We start from the raw sequence: 20,221 nt of genomic DNA, 5'->3' as shown, positions 1-20,221 counted from the left end.
CCCAGGCACCCCCTGCGGCTCTCTCACCTGCAGGGCTCCGTTCACACGTCACCGGCCACTCCATCTGGAGACCTTTAAGGGCAGTAAGGCAGATGGTTCACTGTCCAGGGACGAGGGGGCCGTGACCTCTCCCACCGTCTTCTGTTCCCCAAGTTCCGAGTCCAGGAGACAAGGATGTCAAGTTCATCCCAGAAGCTGTCTGGCCAGCCCTTGAACCTTGCACTGTGCTGTGTCCCCACCCAGGGATGTGAAGGTGTCTGGGTACCAGCTGACCTGGTCACCCTGTGTTTCTGTCACATTCAGACTCACTCTGCAAACAGGGCTAGGTGACTTCCTCTCCCGCCCCGAATCTCTGAATATTCCAACCTCACTCCTGGGACAGGAAGCCATCGAAACATGTCGTGACGAGAGGTTTAGTGAGCGAAGCCGCTGCCTGAACCCAGGGTTGCAGCAGGGGTTGGAGACCTGGCCGCTGCCCCTCCGCTTCCCACCCAGCTCCCTGCCAAGGACCCTGCGAGTCAGCCAAAGTCGGCCCGAGTGCCTGGGCCCCTGCAACGCACGTGGGACTTGCTGGGTCCTGGCTGGAGCCTGGCTCCACTCCGGCCATTGAAGGCTTCTACGAAGTGAACCAGCAGATAAAAGAATTCTCTGCAACTCTTGGCCTCGATGCCTTTCAAGCAAATAAACTCCCTTTTACAAGAAATGCAAGGGGCCCTTGCAATTACTCAATTGGCTAATCCTCCCCCTCCAAGCGCCGAGATCCCAGAGGGGCGCAGGTTCTTGTCCCGGCGGCCCCACTTCCCATCCAGCTCCCTGTTCATGGCCTGGGAAAGCAGTGGATGGACCCTATACCTTCATGGGAGACACATAGGAAGTTCTTGGCTCCTGGCTTTGGATCAGCTCAATTTCTGCCATTGCTATTTGAGGAGTAAGCCAGCAGATGGAAGACTTCTCTGTCTCTCCTTCTGCCTGTAAATCTGCATTCCCAATAAAAATAAATAAATCTTAACAACATGTGCAGGTGAGCCCGACGTGGTAGCTTAGTAGCTGAAGTGCTCTCTTTGCAGGCACTGGGATCCAAAGTGGGCGCTGGTTCTAATCCTGGCTGCTCCACTTCCCTTCCAGCTCCCTGCCTGTGGTCTGGGAAAGCAGTGGAGGACGGCCCAAAGCCTTGGGACCCTGCACCCGCGTGGGAGACCTGGAGGAAGCTCCCAGTTGCTACTTCCCACCTGGCCCAGCCCTGATCATCTTGGCCATTTGGAGGAGTTGACTAACCTTTGAAAGAACTCCAAGTGTGGTTCCATCTCTATAACTTTTTTCAAACAAATAGATTTTTTTGGGAAAAAAAAATGTTTTTAAAAGAATCCAGTGTTTAGATTTGGATTCTACCCCCTGGATTTTTTTTTTTTTTATTAATACTTCCAAATCGAAGGGGAAAGTGCAAAACACTTGTGGCAGGTGCCAAGCCTTGAGAGGGGAGACTCGCTGGGGATGGCTCGCGTGCAAGGGGACCTAGGGACGCCAGCAGGAGGCCCAGGATCCCCAGGGCGGATGGCAAGGTTGGGGCCAGAGTGTGCGCCGGCATCACGGGGGGCATCATGGGGACCTCCGTCCGCCTCACTGAGCCGGCTTCCCTTCTCCCGCTCACCCCAGGCCGTAGCCACCCTCGCTCCCCAACGCCAGAGCAATAAGGCCAACGGGGCACAAATACAGTCTTAAAAAAAAAAGGATCGGCTTTTAATTTACAAGAGTTCTAAATGTACAGAATTCTCCTTTTAAAAAAATCGTTATACACAATAAATACAGTACAAAAAAATTTATCTTACAGTACTAGTTCTGTCTCCGGGATTTCAACACGTGGCGTGGGCGGCTGGAGGCAGAGGAAGACTGGCCGCGCAGGTGCGCGCGTGCGCGCGTGCGTGCGTGTGTGTGTGTGTGTGTGTGTGTGTGTGCGCGCGTGTGTGTTGGGGGAGGACCGGGTGTACCCCGGTTTCTGGTGGCTGCGCTCGGATCCCAGCAGAGGGGTGAGGGGCGGCTGCGCGGGTCGCGGGGAGGACACAGGGGGAGGTGGGGGGGGACCCTGCTCGAGCCCCACCCACCTCTGGCTTCCTCCAGGGCTGCTGAGCGGTCAGGGCGGACCCTCCCTGCTGTGGGTGCCCTCCTGCGAGCCCCGCGCGAGTGTGAGCTGTGGTGGGCATGGGCACTGGGGGCTGCGGGGAGGGAGGGAAGAGGGGCCATCACTCTCCGGCCCCCTCCCCAGGCGCGCACCCCACTCCCGTATCTCCGCCAGGCGGCCCTCGGCGACTGCAATAACTTAGGCATTGGATGGGCGGTCCCGGCCGCCCGCTGTTATCTGTTCAACGTCCTGGTGCCCAGGCCCCCGTTGAAGCTGGAGGGTGGGTAGGCGTCGGGCCGGTGCAGGGGTGGCGGGGAGGCGGCAGGTGCTGGAGCCCCGTGTGGCCGGCCGGGCACCTGCTGCAGGTTCAGGATGCTGTCGATGGCACTTTGCAAGTGCTCCGTCAGAGTGTCGTCCTGCGGACTGTCGCTCGAGAAGCTGGCCTGGTCCACGTCTGGGGACTCGGACTTGCGCCGCTTGGCGGGTGGCAGCGTGGGGGCCTCCCAGCCGGCATCCCCACCCTGGGCATGGGCGGCTGCGTGCGCGGGCTCGGGCGGCGCGGCGGTGCCCTTAAGTAGCCGCTGGTACAGCTCGTCCTCCACGGCCGCCAGCTCGCGGATGAGGCCGCTCGTGGCCTCGTCCACCTTGGTGGGCAGCGGCGTGGGGCTGGTGGCCGCATGCTCTCGGTAGCTCTTGCGGAGCGGCAGGCGCGGCCCGGGGGGCGCGGGCCCGGGGGCCTTGCGAGTGGCAGGGGGCGCCGGCGGCGGCGGGTGGTCCACGGTGCCATTCATCTGGCCGGCCGGGGGTGGTGGTGGCGGGGGCGGGCGCGGCGGGGGCTCGGCGCTCTGGGGCGCAGGGGGCGGCTGGTGCACGGGGTCCAGCGCCGTGTTGTGCACCACCTTGCTGAGCCCGGCCTCCTGTTTGATCTTGAGCTTGAGGCCGATGCGGCTCCGCGCCTCGTACGTCTTGATGGGCGGGCGGTTGCGGGAGGGCATGGGGCCGTCTTCATCGGCGTCCAGGGAGGAGGCAGCGGACGACGAGGAGGAGGACAGGGAGGAGGACGCCCGCGCCCAGGTCACGGAGGGCGATCCACCAGCCCCGCCATGCCGGATCACAAGCTTGGTGGGCAGGTGCGACGGCGGCGGGGCGGAGGCGGCGGAGGAGGACGATGCGGATCCGTGGCTGGACAGCCGGTGGCCGTCGGAAGAGGCGGGGACCGGGAGGCCGAGAGAGCGCGAGGAAGACACGTACTCATCTGGCGGGCAGGTGCAAAGCAAGATGTGGGGCGTTAGGACATGGGTGTGGGGTCAGCAGGCACAGCCTGCACCCACAATGGCACATTGCCCCCAAGACACAGTAGGGACACCCCGTCACCTGTCTAAAACCAAAGCCCCAGCGGTCACCTGTGAGGGCTCACCTCCACCGGACAGGCATGAACAGGTATGTGTATCAGCCACATGGCCGGCAGGAGGCAGGCCAGGCCAGGCTTTATCCCAGGGGTCCCACTGCCCACCCTCCTCTATGGGGAGGTGCTTCCCCATCACCATGGCTGCCTCCTTCCACCAGGGTATTCTTTCAGCTCCCATGACCTAGGTGCTATTGTCCAGCCAGCTGACCACCGCTTAGATCCCAGACATCTCCTGGCTTCTGCCCAGCCCAGCCTTGGGGCCTGAACCAGCCAAGAGGGGCTAGCCACAGGTCCCCCCCCCAGCTCTATCGCTCTGCCTTTGAAGGAAGTAAATAATGTCTTAGCAAAAACGCCCATGACACTGCTGGACAACCAGCGAGTGGGCCTGCCGCCTCCTGTGTCCCGGCAGCCAGCAGTGGCCAGGGGGCAGGTTGGACTAGAGCAAGGTCAAGGTCACACTCTCAGACTAGGGTGAAGGCAGCCACTGGCCCCATCCCCAGGAAGGGAAGTGGGGCTCGGGCGCCACCCAGAGGCAGAGCCAGCTAAGACAGCAGGCCCACCAAGGCCAGGGGTTGGAGTGTCGACCCCCAGGCTCGCCCCTCACCGGGTTTCTCCTTGGCCAGCTGCTTATCCAAGGCAAGGGTGGTCTTCTCCTCCTGAATGAACATTCGGTCGATCATGACCATCTCCGCCGAGGGGCTCACCCTCTGGAGAGGAAGACAGAATGAGGAGAGGGGACACAGGGAGGGGGAGGGGCTGCCAGCCACTGGGGGCTCCTCCCTGCAGGGGTGGGCCCTGTGGGGTCTCCCTACCCGAGACTCCTCCAGGAGCAAGAGTCGGTACTTATTGAGCATGGCCTGGGTGCGTTTCAGTAGCTGGGTGGAGACCGTCTCAAATTCCTCGTCCACTGCGGGGAGGGGAGACGGGTGGGGTTGGCGTGGCCAGCCCATGGCAAGTGCAGCCCCCGCCTCACCGCGCCCTGCCCCCCCCCCGAGGCCTCACCCTTGTGGTAGTCGCTGGGGGAGGGGAGGGCGCCCTGGTACACGTGGTAGGGCAGCAGGCGCTGCAGAGCATCCTGCAGGGAGGGGAAGGCGGTCTTGCAGTCGGGGTGCAGCACGGAGCCTTGGTGTCTGTGCAAATGCTCCAGGAAGCTGGGAGGGGGGCGGGAGAGACCACAGTGCGAGCATGAGGCCCAGGGGCAGCCGCCCACTGCGCGTGGCCGCCAACCACGCCGGTTCTGACCGCAGCCGCAGGCCCAAGAACACAGACCAGTGTCCACACCCCCAACACACACTGTACAGAGAGGAACTGAGGTGGGGTGCACGGGTCCCCAAGGCCCGCAAGGTGAGGCCAGGGCCCAAATTCCCTGCCGTGGAGCGCCTGGCCACCAGGGATCAGCGTGGTGCTGCCTGGCTGTGGGCCACGGGCACCGGGAGGCCAGCCCCGGCCCAGGCCCCAACCTGGGTCATCATCGCCGGCCTGGTCCATTGCCCCTGGCCAACCGGGTGCTGAGTATTCATCCTGGCCCATGCACATCTGGCCCAGCCCTGTGCACCCTCCCCACCTCGTTTCTGCATCTGCCCTTTCACCCAAACCCACTCATCTCGAACACAGGAGGGGATGCCCACCCACTGCCCAAGGCTGCCCTGCCCCAGCCAGGAGCCTGAGGGACCCAGGCACCCAGAGAGCCGCCAGCCGCCCAGAGGGGCGAGGGCAGCCACTCACCAGGCCTCCTTGCTGGGTTGCAGTGCAGGGGCTTTCTTCAGCTGTGAGAGAGAGGGGACGAGGGAGAGACAACTTTGGGTGCCAGCCCTCCCCGCACGGTTCCTCCCGCTGGCCGCCAGGGTGCACAGAGGTGCTGGTGGCAGGACCCGGGCGTCCTGGCTCCTGACCCCTGCACGGCATTCACGCCCCCACCCCACCTCCTGACCTGCCCACCTGTCACCTCTGCTGTCTTGGGCTGTCCCTGGGCACCGTCCCCGCCCCCTCCCAGGGGCTCTTACCTGTAGTCCAGGTACAGGGCCCTTGGTCACACTCAGGGCTGGGAGGCTGCCGGCAAAAGCTTTGCTTTCGGCGGGGAGCAGAGGAGGGAGGCCTGAGGAGGGCAGGAGACAGGCCCAAGGTCCTTGGTACCACCTGGACTTGTGGTGCCCCAAAGCTCCTTATCCCGCACCCGTGTTCCCAGCCCCCGCCCCGGGCACGGCCACGGGCTCCTACCTGTGTTGGCCATGGGTGCCGGGGCAGGGGCATGGCTGGGGGTGGCGGGGGTCCCGGAGGGGGCCTGGCCGCTGACCAGCACCGAGGTCGTGGGGCTGGCCAGGGCCTGTGGTGTGGCAGCAGAGGCCCCGCCCGCTTTGTGCTGGAGGAGGATGCCGGAAGGTACCTGAGGGGCGGAAGGTGGGTGAGGGGCTGCAGGTGGAGGCGGCGGGTCTGGAGGGAGGTGGGGGGCCGGATGTGTTACCTGGTGGAACCTCTCCAGCAGGGCCTTTGGCTGGGGCAGAGCTGGGAAGGGGGCGGCCACCATCTGGAAGGTCCGTGGGGGCGGCGGCGGGGGCACCACCGGCTCAGGGACCAGGTGGAGGCTCGGCGGGGGCGTGGGGGACTTGTGCGGTCCCTGGCCAGCCGGGAACTGAAGCTGGAAGTCAGATGGCGTGGGGGCAGGTACCCTGGTGGACGTCTCAGAGGAAGCCACGGTGGAGGCTGGAGTCGGGTGGGGGGCGGGAGGCAGTGGCCCTTCAGGTGGCAGAGGAGGCTGAGGGCCAGGGACGGTGGGGGCTGGGGTGCTGGCAGCCTGGGGGACGCCCAGTGGGTTCTGGATAACGAAGATGCCTGGCAGGGTGGGTGGGGCCTGGGGTGGGGGACAGGGGTGCAGGGTGGGCTCAGAGGGGGGACGGGACAGGCTCTGGGGCTGGGAAGGGGGGCGAGAGTGGGGCTGGGAGGGGGGGCGGGAGGGAGGTCGGGCCGGATGTGGGGAGGGCATGTGGGGGCTGTCTCCCATTGGGGCCTGGTGAGGTAGCGAGGGGGACGAGGAGGGACCGGGGCCCTTCAGTGGAGCGGCTGCCGGGATCTGGGGGAGGGAGGGAGGAAGAGGAAGAGGGGAGAGTCAGCTGTGGCTGGGGCCCTGTTGGCCAGCTCCCCATCTGTCTGCCCTCCGCCCTCAGTCCCTCTCCCACCCCTGGCCCCTCCACTGTGTAGCTGGAAGCGAGCCCTGGGCCCCGCAGGGGTGGGTGGCAGCAGCGCAGAAAGCAGCACAGCAGTGGGGACACTGCACCCAGCGGGGTTGGGGGGAGCGGGAGGCTGGGAGCAGGGAGCGCAGCAGCAGGGGAGGGGGGCAGGCAGTGTCCCTGCAGCCAGGGACCACAGCTGGAGGTCCTTCCTAAGCGTCCTGGAACTCTGCAGGTGTGGGTGGGAGTTCCTGAGCAGGTGTCAGACACGTGACCCTGACGTTCGCTGGCTCTGGGACAGGCACACACACAGGGCAACCTGACCTACAACACGCCTGGCTGGCACCTCTCCCAGAACTGACGGTGCAGCCAGGGGAGCACCCAGCACCGAGCTGGTACCTGACCCCTGGGCCACAGAACCCACCCTGTCTGGCAGCATGGGTGGTCACCTGCACAAACTCGGCCCTGAGAGCAATGGTAATGCTGGAGCCATTTCACAGATGACAGACTGAGGCCAGGGAGCCAGAGCATCCAGCTGGGAGGAGCCCCAGCTCCAGGCCGCCCACACGCGGTGGCTTACTATCCCCGGGCACTGCCAGCCTTAGCCTCCAGGGAGGTGCCCCCAGCCTGGCCTTGAGCAGATGCTAGTCATTTAAAGCCAAGCACTTGTTCGTTCCTTTCCCAGGCCATCGGCAGGGAGCAGGATCTCAAGTGGAGCGGCTGGGTCTAGAACCCGTGCCCATGTGGGATGCGGTGTCGCAGGTGGTAGCTTTACCCACTGTGCCACAAGACCAACCCCTTGTGCTTAGCAGTTACACTTAAGGTCACAAACCACATTACAGAAGGGATGCGAGTGTGTGAGAACGAGATCTGCAACTCAGCACAGCACCAAGCTCACAGCTTTCCTATGTGAAAAATCAGTGAGAAAAGCAGGGCCGCTCGCCCTCGCACGGCGTGGGAAAGCACGAAGGGTCCTTGCAGGCACACCCGTCGCGCACACTCCACAGCAGGCCGGACCCTCTGCGTGGCCGCGGAAGGATGCCGCGCCGCTGGAGGAGCCAGCAACGGTGCAGGCCTGGGGCAGTCCTCCCTGGCTGCCCACGGACAGCAGTGTACAGCACGCCCTCTCCTGGGAACCCATGGGAGAGCAGGCAAGAGCCACAGACGGCAGCCCAGGCCCTGTCAGACGGCGGGTTCCAGTCCCCGCCACTCCACTTCCCATCCAGTTCCTGGTGACTCCATGCAAATAAATGCTTGGGCCCCTGCGCCTGGCCCTCATGGTGGAACTGAGGAGGGATCTAATCTCGCTTGTTCTTTCCTGCATCTTCTAAATCCTCTGAATGAGCATGAAGTTATTTTCATCTTTTTTTCTAATTGGCACGTGAGCCAACGGCTGAGGCCGGGGCCGCTGCCCACTGTAACAGCCACCTGGGCACGTGTGTGGGGCCAACAACCATTCTATCATCTAGGGATGACACAGCATCTAGGCCAGGTAGGGGCGGGTTTCAGGGAAATACCACGCCCCTCACAAAGACACTGGGGTGCCTGTGGGGGCTGGGACCCAACCCATGGTAGAGGGAGGGGCACGTTGAGTGACAGCACAGCCTCGTCCCCAGCCCGGCCTGCTGGGCTGCACACTCCACAAGCTAAGAATCATACCTGTTTTTTGTTTGTTTTGTCATTGCAAGGCAGAGGGACAAAGAGATCTTCCTTCTGCCAGTTCACTCCTCAAATGTTTCCAACAGCTGGGCCGGGCAGGGCTGGGCCAGGATGTGCCGGGCTGGGCCGGGCCGGGATGTGCCGGGCTGGGCTGGGATGTGCCGGGCTGGGCTGGGCTGAGGCCAGGAGCCCTGGACTCTAATCTGGTCTCCCAGGTAGGCACCAAAGATCCAGGGACTTGCACCTCCACCAGCTGCCTCCCCGGGCATGTCTGGCAGGGCGCTGGGTCAGGAGTGCAGCATTAGTCTTGAGAACAACATGAGATACAAGGGCAGACACAGTTCCTGCCTCTAGCTGCTCCCTTGGATGGGGTCTCGCCACCCGGCCAAAGTGCCCACCTCAAAATTGCTTGTGTTGCTTTAGTGAGTCATGTATGGCCAGGACTAAACTGAGCAGAAAACCACTCCCCCACAGCATCTGTCCATCCATGGGTCCATTTGCATTCCAGAACTTTCCAGAACCTTCCATCGTGCCAAGCTGCTGAGCCACTGTGCGACACCAGTGGCCTCATTCTCATTTTACAGATAAGGAAGCCAGGGCTCACACCAAGTTGGCCGAGGCAGGGCTTGGACACGCAGCTGGGCCTGGCTGTCTGCAGCAACACACCTCATGTGAGTCCTGGCCTTTCCACTTACCAGCTGGTAGGCCCTGGCTGGACAGACAGATACCCAGCATCCCAAATCAAGAGTGCCAGTTCGAGTTCCACTCCTGTCCTTCCCATCCAGCTCCCTGCTAATGTGCCTGGGAAAGCAGCAGAGGCGGCCCAAGTGCTTGGGACGCTGCACGCACACGGCAGGCCCAGAAGAAGCGCCTGGCCTCAGTGCCAGCCGCTCTGATCATCTGGAAGTGGATGAACAGGTCTCCCTCTCGCTGTCACTCTTTCAAATCAGTCAGTCAATCTGAATGCTGACTGCTCAGCATACAAGGGACCTCAACAAGTTCCTGAGCCAGGCCGACACGTGAACAAGCAAGACACGCATGTTCATTGCTTCTGCACTGGAATACACTCACCCTTCAAGTGCATTCCCACAAGCTTTGTGAAGTACCCTTGACTGTGAATTCACACACACACACACACACACACTCACTCACCTCATCCAATGACAGAATTCAAAAATCTAGGATTCAAGCAGTCAACAGCAGAAGTCAGGGCCATTCAAGGCCAAGCTCACGCTGCTTTCTGCCACCTTGGCCACTGCCAACACCTCCTCCATCCTCTCCTCTCCGCACGCCCCCGCCTTCAGGGACAAACACGCCAGCCACGCCTCCAGGCTACAGACTCCCTCCCCTCCCACGTGCCTACAGCTTGCCTAAGACAAGAGGGGATGTTTCCTATGTAAAGAGCCTCCATAAACCAACAAGATGACCGGCGAGTCCAGTTTTCAAATGACAAACAGTACCAACAAACTCACAGAACTAGAAGTGCAGGTAACACTGAAGCACAGCTTCAAAACAAACATATGTTCTGCGCCCATCAGACGGGTCAAGGTCAACAGGACAGACGACGCCTGAGCCTGCAGACCTGGCCACTTCTCCGTATGCGGAAGTCACCCTCTAGGCCTCAGCCACAGGACAGCAAGTGACCTAAGAGCCCAGCGTCTGGGGCTGCTTAAATCAAAACATGCCACCCGCAAGACACAGCTGCACAAAACAGCGAGGAAACCACCTCCTGTACAGCGTGCACCCTCTGCCCGTGCTCAGATGTGGCCATCAGCCCCCTTTCCTGCTGCCCAAGCATGGGGCACCCCCCGTCTTCGGGAAACACTCGGGGCACACGGGGCGGGTGGGCAAGGGCGGCACCGATTCCCAAGCCAGCGAGACAGAGGCAGACAGGGCTGAGCAGGGAAGCGGCGGCGAGCAGGAAGGAGCGGGGCAAGGCTGCGTCTGAACTGACAGAGGCTGCTGCGACGGTCTACCTGGGGGGCCGGCACCGGGGAAGCATGGCTGTCGGGGGCCTGAGGGCCGAGGCCGGCTCCTTGGGCTCCGGCTGGGGCTGGGTCTTGGGCAGGAGGCGGGGCGCTGACTATGACCGAGGCGGGCACGGAGAGGTGGGGGCCCTCTGTGGGGAGGGGCTGCTGGCTCCTCTCCTGCAATGGGCAGCCCCGCACAGGGTCAGAAGGACATTCCCAGGGACCCCCTACCCCTGGGAAGTCCAGAGAAGGGGGCGGTGGGTGCAGCACCCCCAGCTCTAGTAACCTGTCTGGTAGGCCCCTTGGCCAAACACCCACACTTCTGTCCTTGCCGTTGGTCTGTTTCTGTCCATCATGTCAGTTGGTCAACCTGTCTCTCCCTTTGTCTATTAGTCCCTCCCTATGTCTGCCGTCAGGCTGTCCCTTCTTGGCCTCCTCCCGTGGTGACCATGTCCACAGCCTCCCGGTCACCTCCCCTCCCCGACAGTCTCGGCCACCAGTTCAAGTCCACATTCACCTCTGGGGTTTCCCTTCCCGGCAGCCCACTCCTGGCCCGGGCCCACCTCCGTTACCTGGGGCAGGAACATCTGCAGGGAGTCCTGAGTAAGGATGGCCGTGGTAGCTGCGGGCGGTGGCTGCCCAAGGACCATCTTCTCCGGGCTGGATGCCAGGCCTGGGCTGGGCTGTGGGGTGCTGGCCTGAGGTGGGGCAGCGGTTGGAGGGGCCGTGGCCTGGGGGGACTGCTGTACCTGCGCCTGCTGGAGGCCCAGGGGCAGCGGCGTGCTGGCTGCAGGGGGTGCTGGTGGGGTGGGCTGCACGGTGAGCACGGGGGTGGCCTCCCCGGTGGTGGTGGTGGAGGAGGCAGCCGCCGCAGCAGCGGGAGGAGCCGCTGGCTGCACCAGCCCGTCGGGGGCGTTGAGCATGGCCACGGCGCTGGGAGGCAGGGTGACGCCCTGCAGGACTGTGGTGGTGGTGGGGCCCGCGGCTGTAGGCTGGCTCTGTGCGGGCAAGCTGCCCGCCGCCAGTGACACGGGCATCTGGAAGAGCGTGGGCTGGCCCACCTGGATGGGCGCAGCGGAGAGGATGTGTGTGGCAGCGCTGTGTGCACCCGAGGGCGGGGCCAGCACAGGGCCCAGGCTCAGCGGGGTCGCCAAGTTCTGGTTTGTGAGGATGGGGTTGGCGATGAGCTGTCCGCTGGCGTGAGGGGCAGCGGCAGCCAGGATCTGGCCGCCCACGTTGGCCGGCAGGGCGGAGAGTGGTTGCGGCAGCTGGACGGTGGGGGCGCCGGGCAGCAGGAACTGGTTCTGGCCGGGCAGCATGTGCTGGGCGGGGATGACGATGCTGCTGCCCTGGTTCAGCAGGTGCACGCTCATGGGCTTGCTCAGGGCACCCGGTGGCTGCGGTGGCGCCGCCCCAGTTGTGGTGGCCGGTGGCTGCTTGAAGACGCTGGCCTGCAGGGTGGGCGCGGGGAAGCCGGACAGCACCACGTTCTGGCCAGCCTTGCCAGCCGCCATGAAGGTCAGGTTCTGTGGTGCCTTGGGCTGTGGCGGGAGGGAGCCCGGCTCGCCCTGGATGGTGAGCGTGGCACCGGCGGACGGAAAGGGCTTAGGCGTCAGTTGGTACAGCTTGGGGGGCAGCACCCCTGCTGGCTTGGGCTGGATGGGAGTGGGCGTCCGGTGCAGGATCACGTTGGGCGCTGGGACCAGTGGCGTCGTGCCCAGGCCCGGGGCCACCGCCAGTGGCTGTCCCGAAGTTGCCCCGCCAGCTGTGGCCGTGACTGCCCCAGCATTGGCGAATACCGAGTTCCCGTTGAGTGTGGTGGCCACGGCAGCTGGGAGGTTCTTCTGGATGACCAGGCCAGCCCCCTGTGGGGAGACGCCGGCAGAGGCCAGTGTCACGGGCTCTGAGGGCCCGGCTGCCGAGGCCAGGTAGCCGCTGACGGGCACCTGCTTGGCCAGTAACTGAGAGGTGGGTGGGTTGAGTGCCATGACAGGCTGGCCAACCACCTGGATGGGCGCCAGGCCGAGTGTGGCCGCTGTGGCGCCCCCAGGGCTGCCATTGGGCAGGCCCTGGAGGCCCGGGATGGGCTGCAGGGTCACATTGCCAAGGCCCACGGGCTGCAAGAAGGGCTGCACACTCAGGGCCTTGTTGACCACGTCCTGGGGCGGCACCAGGGCCTGGTGCGTCAGCACGGTGGGTGGGGCCTGCAGCCCCAGCAGATCGGCGCTGCCAGGGAAGAGCGCCTGGGGCCCCGCGGCCACGGCAGTAGTGCCCGCAGCCCCGGCAGGGCCGGCCCCAGCATCTGCTGGCTGTAGGGTGGGCAGCTGGAAGGGGCCCAGGTCCAGCTCGGCCTCTGCCTCTAGGGTCTGCTCGGTGATGTTGGCTTCCTGCAGGCTTTGCTGGAGGATGTCGCAGGGCTGGTCGGCGCCCCCACTGCCTGCCGCCCCGCCTCCGGTGGCTGGCGAGCCCAGGATGTCATCTCCCAGGAAGTCCAGGTCCACGCTGGGGGCCGGCTGGCTGGGCGCTGGGTTCAGATGGTTACCGGAAGCTTCCTGTACGTGCAGCTGGAGGACAGGGAGGGTGGAAAGGAAAGGGTGATATTAGCAAGGGGCAACACTCACCTTGGCAGAGCAGCTACCTTCTAGAACATTCTGTGAGCAAGATCTGGCTGCACAGCCCTGACCCCAGTTTCCCTAGGGCATTTCTCAGTTGAAGGTAAAAAGGTAAACCCCAGTTTTTATGTGGGCGGAGCACTCCATAACACATGTCTGTGATTCCAGAGCCTCAGGAGGCTCTGTAAGCTAAGAGCAAAACTGGGCCAGGACCAAGGGATTCTGGGCATGGGCCACATCACGTGACCTTCCCAAGTCTGGCTAGCACGTGTGTGATGCCACCCACAGTGTACACCACACGGCCCCAAAAGATTCTGGGTTCTGGAACACACGGAAGACCTCGCAGCTGCCATTGCTGTGTGGGAATCCTGGTGCCAACTGTGCCCTGAGGTCCCCACACCTGCATCCAGGACCCAGGTGGGTAAATGCAGGGCTGGAACAAGGTCCTGGCCACCTGCCTGCCGCGGTGGACTACATCCAGATGGAATTCTGGGCTCCCAGTGTCAGCTCGGCTCGGCTCCGACTGCTGTGGGCATTTAGGGAGTGAACCAGTAGGTGGAACACCTATGCCTGTGTCTATATTTCAGATTAAAACAAAAAAAAAAAATCAAAAATTAAAACTGTGTGACATAATGTAGGCATCTTCTTATAGGAAAGATTCTGAATCACCCAAGCCTGAGCAGGTGCACACCACGCCGCCGTCTGCGTCCACACGGCTGTTGGCAGCCTAGAGAGGCGGTGCCACATCAAGGCCATGGCCGAGTCAGGGTGCAGCCATGGTCCCTGCTCACCAAGCCCCAGTCGCCGGGATGCGCTGTGCCCCGGGGCCCCAGACGCCCCCTCCTCTGCACTCCCCTGGGCAGCTGCAGTACCGCCTCCACCCGAGTGACCCGGCCCTCCCCGAGGTCCACGGCACTTACCCCCGGGCCTTCATAGAAGGCACCCTGGGCCTCCCCGGCATTGTCCAGGAGGTCATCACTGTCGAGCTGCAACAAGACCCGCCCCACCCACGTCAGAGGTCAGCGGGCAGGCCCGCACTCTAGAACAGAAACCAATTGGCGATTACTGAGGGCAAAGAAACGAGGGGGTAGGTCGGGACTGGAGAGGGGTGTAGGGACTCATGCAGAGGAGGGACCCAGGAAAGGGGCTAAAGTTTTGTACCTAAGGTGTCTGCAAGACAAAACCTTCATAACAATACACATCTGATCCCACAGTGCACACCAGACGCCACACTGCACACCTGATCCCACAGAACACACCTGACCCCACAGTGCACCCCTGACCCCACAGTGCACACCTGATCCCACAGTGCACACCTGACCCCACACTGCACACCTGACCTCACAGTGCACACCTGACCCCACAGTGCATACCTGATCCCACAGAACACACCTGACCCCACAGTGCACCCCTGACCCCACAGTGCACACCTGACCTCACAGTGCACACCTGACCCCACAGTGCACACCTGACCTCACACTGCACACCTGATCCCACAGTGCACACCTGATCCCACAGTGCACACCTGACCCCACAGTGCACACCTGATCCCACACTGCACACCTGACCTCACAGTGCACACCTGACCTCACAGTGCACACCTGATCCCACAGTGCACACCTGACCTCACAGTGCACACCTGACCTCACAGTGCACACCTGACCTCACAGTGCACACCTGACCCCACAGTGCACACCTGACCCCACAGTGCACACCTGACCCCACAGAGCACACCTGACCTCACAGTGCACACCTGATCCCACAGAACACACCTGACCTCACAGTGCACACCTGATCCCACAGTGCACACCTGACCTCACACTGCACACCTGATCCCACAGTGCACACCTGATCCCACAGTGCACACCTGACCCCACAGTGCACACCTGATCCCACAGTGCACACCTGATCCCACAGTGCACACCTGACCCCACAGTGCACACCTGATCCCACAGTGCACACCTGATCCCACAGAACACACTTGACCTCACAGTGCACACCTGACCCCACAGTGCACACCTGATCCCACAGTGCACACCTGACCCCACAGTGCACACCTGACCCCATAGTGCACACCTGACCTCACAGTGCACACCTGACCTCACAGTGCACACCTGATCCCACAGAACACACCTGACTTCACAGTGCACACCTGATCCCACAGAACACACCTGATCCCACAGTGCACACCTGACCTCACACTGCACACCTGACCCCACAGTGCACACCTGATCCCACAGTGCACACCTGATCCCACAGAACACACCTGATCCCACAGTGCACACCAGACGCCACAGTGCACACCTGATCCCACAGTGCACACCTGATCCCACAGTGCACACCAGACGCCACAGTGCACACCTGATCCCACAGTGCACACCTGACCTCACAGTGCACACCTGATCCCACAGTGCACACCTGATCCCACAGTGCACCCCTGACCTCACAGAAGACACCTGATCCCACAGTGCACACCTGATCCCACGGTGCACACCTGACCTCACAGTGCACACCTGACCCCACAGTGCACACCAGACGCCACAGTGCACACCTGATCCCACAGTGCACACCTAACCTACATACCGCACAACTGGCTTTGCGAGTGCTCCCTCTCTGTGGCTCTGCTGAAGCCACCACCCCATGTCACCTTCAGCGCTGGCTTTGGGAGCTGTTGCCATGCCACCTCAACCAGCATTCTTGCCTTGTCCCAATAGCACTCCTTTCTGCCACTCCTGGGCACCATGGGACCTACATTAGCCCTAGAGCCATCTGTAGTGCCCAGATGGGGCCTGGCACTACCCAAGTGTCCACTAGACATGTGCCTGGCCAAGGTCTCCCGCACTTCTCCCATGACCATACATCTGGCCAGAAGCTAGCTGTCCTTCAACAGTCCCATTGGACTTTCTGCAACCCTCCCCCAAACAATGTGCTCGCTCTCGAAGCCCAAACCCAGCAGCCATTCTGGACACGGCATCTCCCTCGACCTCAAACATAAGAGCAAGGTGAGCGGATGCACCCAGAGCCTGGAGCCTGCCCACCTTGCCCGGGTGTGCCCCCTCCCTCTCGGTGACTTGTCTTGGCTCACTGCAGTGCCACCATGCACTGGGGGAAGCCAGCAGCTGTGCTACAAAGCCCCTCATGGCAAGGACCCTCACTGGTGAGGGCCTGGGGCCTCCTACCAGCATCTGCAGGAATGCACCCCCACAGCCTGCCCGCGCCCAGGCCCAGTCATTGTCTAGCCTGTGACCTCACACGAGTAAGCCAACACCCACACGGCTGACCTGGGAAACCACAGGCCACCCAGGATCGGCCCCACGTCACCCAGCCACGAGGCCCTCAGCAGGCTCCCGTGGGTCCAGTGTGTCCTCCTGTCCCATCCTGCCCACAACTAAAGCACCTGCGGAGTTCTGCCGCCTTCTCCCCTCCCACGGAGTGTCTCTTCAGTGAGGTTTCCAGAACATGCCTTCCCACCTCGGCAGCCCCGCCCACCCTTCACACCACCTCCTCTCCTCACGTGAGTAAAGGAGCAGCAGCCCCAACCACCCCTGCGTTTTTTTAAAGGCTTGCTTTGCTGCACAAAGCTCCGCTTGGGGCTCTTTAATGTCACCCTCCTGGAGGCACAGACAGACCGACTCAGTGCCCTGACTGCGCCCCTCGCTGGCCCGAGGGGGCCGGGGCGTGTGTCCACCCCACTGCTCCACCGCCTGCCCAGTACTTGCCTTCTCGGATCCATGCAGGAAGTCGTTGAGGGCCTGGGGGTCACTGCAAGAGAGCAGAGGGGACACTGAGGATGCGGAGGCCAGCGGGGCGGGGTGGCGGGGGCGGAGGGGGCACGGAGCGGCTACTCACCAAATCACGTCCAGTAAGCATCTCCCGTCCTCATCATCCATCGCCACTGGACCGGGCGTGAGGGAGACAAGGTTAGGCTCTGGGCGTCCCCTGGCGGCTCTCAGGGCCCTCCCATGCCCCCTGCCCCGCCCGAGGCCGGGAAGCCCCAGCCCCACACGGGGTCTGGAGAAAAGGGAGGACGAACCGCCCACGGCAGGGAGAAGGCAGGGACGGGGGGCACCCCCTAGCCCCCGGTTACCTGCGCTACAATCGAATCATGAAGGAAGGAGGGGGTGTCCGCTCCAGGTCTACGCAGGGCCCCCGGCTGGGGAATCCAAGAGCGTCCTTGTGGGGGCCAGCTGTGGAGAGACCAGGAGAGGATGTGAGTGGGAAAGTCGGGGAGCGGTCAGGCAGTCGGGAGGCAGGGGGACGGGGTGGTGGGAGGCAGGAACCCGATGGCTTCAGGTGTGAGACTGCACGTGTGTCCACGCACACATATGTCCACACATACGCATATGCTCCCCGGGGCAGCGCCTACACACAGCAAGCAAAAACACTGCAGAAATACACAGTGTGTAAGTTCTGATGTCGCAGGTCCCAGTGCCACCCTCATGCCCGCTGCGTCCAGGTCACGTCCACTGAGTCGCCATCACAGTCTCATGCCCAAGGGACCTCCACTGGCTCCGGTTCCCTGTCGGGTTGTAACCACGCTGCTTTACGATTAGCTGTGGCCCGTCTCCTGCGGTGCTTTTCTAAGCTGACCCTCAGCTCTGGGGAGGCAGGATTACCCACAGGGCAAGCTTAGCATGACGACGGGTGGAGGGCTCTCGGCACCCACCAGGGTCTCAGGATACCCTCAACGATTAGGGCGCTGTCCCAGACTCCTTAACTGAAGAATGGATCTGATCCGAAGTGGGGGTCACAGCCAAGTCCACTCCCCCACGGACTAGGTCACACATGTCCTAGCAGTGCCCCGGGAGCTGGCTGCCCAGGGTGTGTGTGCGTGGCTCTGTCATCCTATAAACACCAGGGCTGGCTCAGACGCGAGCAAGCAACACCGAGCCACACGGGCTGGGACATCCAGTCTCACACCCCCTCTCCCTCCCTGGACTGTGGGTCCCAGAAAGATCTAGAAAGTGCCCATATGTGCATCTGATGCAAGACATGAGACAGGGATCCTGGCACGTGGCGTGCCGTGTTCCCTGGCTCTGGTGTTGGGTGGCCCTGCAGACTCAGGGACGGGTGCATGCATAGGAGCTGGCGTTTCCTGCAAGGGACATCTCCCAGTGAGGTCCCCGGGGCATTTCAAGGGGAATGTGGGAGACACAGTTCTTGAGGCGTTCCCATTCCTGGTACGTTGGGGACCTCCAGAGAGACTGGTATTTGGCTGTGTGACAGGCAAGGGTTACACACTGGAACTCAATGGTTTGGGTGCCAGCATCCCACATGGGCCCCAGTTCGAGTCCTGGCTGCATCACTTCCTGTCCAGCTCCTTACTAATACTCCTGGGGAAGCAGTGGAGGATGGCACCCACGTGGGAGACCTGGATGGAGCCGCTGGCTTCAGCCTGGCTCGACACTGCCTGTGGCAGACATCTGGGGAACGACCCAGCTGGCGGAAGACCTCTTTCTCCGTCACTTGCTGTCATGCCACGGGCAGGCTGTAAAGGGGCAGCTCTGCCCAGGTCACTCTGGGATGAAAGCTGTGTGTGAGTGAATTAGACTTTGTATGAGCCCTGATCCCAGCAGCCATGGTCACGGGTGGCCAGGGGGCCTCTGCATGCTGGGGCTGTTGGGCCGCAGCTCGCGATTCTGCTCCCAGAGATCACAGCCATTCGCCCAAGCCAGCCCCACGGTCACTGTCCCAGCCCGGTGGAGGCTATCTCTACCCACTCCACGCAGCACACACACCGAGTGATCCCATGCCACATTTCCCATGTCACTCTCACAGCATCCAGCGGCCAGCCAGGCCCAGGGGTTCTTCCGAGAGAGAGCCAGTCTGGCCTTGTCCCTTCAACCTGCTCAACAGAGCTGCACCTCCTGCTTTGGCCTCCAGGGGGCCCCCAGCAAACCCTCCAGAAACATCAGCCGTGTGTGTGTGTGTGTGTGTGTGTGTGTGTGTGTGTGTGTGTGTGTGTGTGTCCGTCCGTCCGTCCTCCACACACCTGGCCAGACCGCCCCAGGGGGTGACGTGGCCCCACTCCGTGGCATGTGCCCTTCACAGCGTGTCCCGAGGTATCTGCAGCGAGACTGGGGATAAGACTCCCGAAAATAGTCACCCCCAGCCACTGACCCGAACCTGAGGCCACTTTTATTCGAAAAAAGCAAGATGCAACTGATGTGGGTAAGCTCGAAGCCCCAGGACAAGTGTCCCTTAAAGAGACGCAAAAGGAGAAGTCCAGGGAGGGGCAGCCTGCAGTGCTGGCATCCTAGATGGGCGCTGGTTCATGTGCCGGCTCCTCCACTTCCCATCCAGCTCTCTGCTGACAGACTGGGGAAGCCACGGAGAATGGCTCCCTGCACCCAGGTGGGAGACCCAGGAAGAATCCCCTGCTCCTTGGCTTTGCAGCAGTTCGGCTCTGCATGCTTCGGCCATTGGCGAGTGAACCCGCAGATGGGACAGCCTTCTCTCTGTGTCTCTCCTCTCTCTGTCAATCTGCTTTTCGGACTTCACATATATTACAGATACACATATAAAGCCAGCAGCAGTTGGGAAAACTTATTTGCAGCTGAGCACACGGTCAAGGCGCCACCCTGTGGCGAGAAGAAGAAGTGCAGGGGCTGAACTGCGCGCACAGCAGTCCTGCCTGAGTCACAGCCAGCTGCAGTTTCTTAATTACTGCTGATTATTCTAACGCCTCCCATTGCAGAAAAACCTGAGTATCCAGACAGGCGAGCGTTGGCGGCGTCGGCCCCAGGGGCTGGCAGATCTGGCTGGGGCTCAAGCCTTGCCCTCAGCAGGTCCGGGCGTCATTAGGGGCACACGCCCCTGAGAAGGCTACACTAGAGAGAAAGGAGAGGATCTCCCAGCTGCTGGCTCACTCCCCCCAGGTCCACCACAGCCAGGCTGAAGCCAAGAGCTCCATCCGGGTCTCCCATGTGGGCGGCAGAACCGCCAGTCGTTGAGTCACTGCCTACCGCTTGCCAGGGTGCATCGGCTGGAGCTGGAGTCCGGAGTGGGGTTCCCCCAGGGCGGAGCCAGGGGCACCTGCCAACCTAGAATCCTCCCTAACGGGAGGGAGGTGGCTCAGGGCGTGGCAAGTCCGAGGCCTGGGTTCTGGGGTGAGCTTCAGGAAGCCAGCTCATGGAGCCCATGGGGCGTCCCGCAGCACAGGCGCAGCCCCAGCCCAGCCTGCACAGTCCCTGGCTCCCATGCAGCCCTGTTCCTCCTGAGGGCCGGGCACACACTGGCCACAGGACCTGTGCCCACGCTGTTCCCGCCGCCCCGCGTGCACTCCTGCCTCC

At 62.5% G+C, this 20,221-nt stretch overlaps 1 protein-coding gene across 1 annotated transcript; it reads right to left on the bottom strand.

Annotated features, from left to right (window-relative positions):
• Positions 1-1,710: 1,710 nt before the first annotated feature.
• On the bottom strand, positions 1,711-17,560 carry BICRA (BRD4 interacting chromatin remodeling complex associated protein). The gene is made up of 14 exons (XM_040977883.1): positions 17,017-17,560; positions 16,779-16,824; positions 16,649-16,691; positions 13,850-13,915; positions 10,890-12,881; positions 10,324-10,494; positions 5,986-6,591; positions 5,742-5,907; positions 5,533-5,619; positions 5,250-5,334; positions 4,527-4,675; positions 4,337-4,431; positions 4,129-4,231; positions 1,711-3,371 (listed from the first exon to the last, which is right to left on the bottom strand). The coding sequence occupies exons 2-14, from the start codon at positions 16,817-16,819 to the stop codon at positions 2,350-2,352; spliced, it is 4,626 nt and encodes a 1,541-aa protein (XP_040833817.1). The 5' UTR covers positions 16,820-16,824; positions 17,017-17,560; the 3' UTR covers positions 1,711-2,349.
• Positions 17,561-20,221: the final 2,661 nt, after the last annotated feature.

This window comes from Ochotona curzoniae, unplaced genomic scaffold, assembly GCF_017591425.1.
Source record: "Ochotona curzoniae isolate NIBS_2020 unplaced genomic scaffold, NIBS_Ocur_1.0 contig_2861, whole genome shotgun sequence".
In the NCBI taxonomy this organism is placed as follows: domain Eukaryota; kingdom Metazoa; phylum Chordata; class Mammalia; order Lagomorpha; family Ochotonidae; genus Ochotona; species Ochotona curzoniae.
This window is presented reverse-complemented; position numbering and strand designations above follow the sequence as displayed.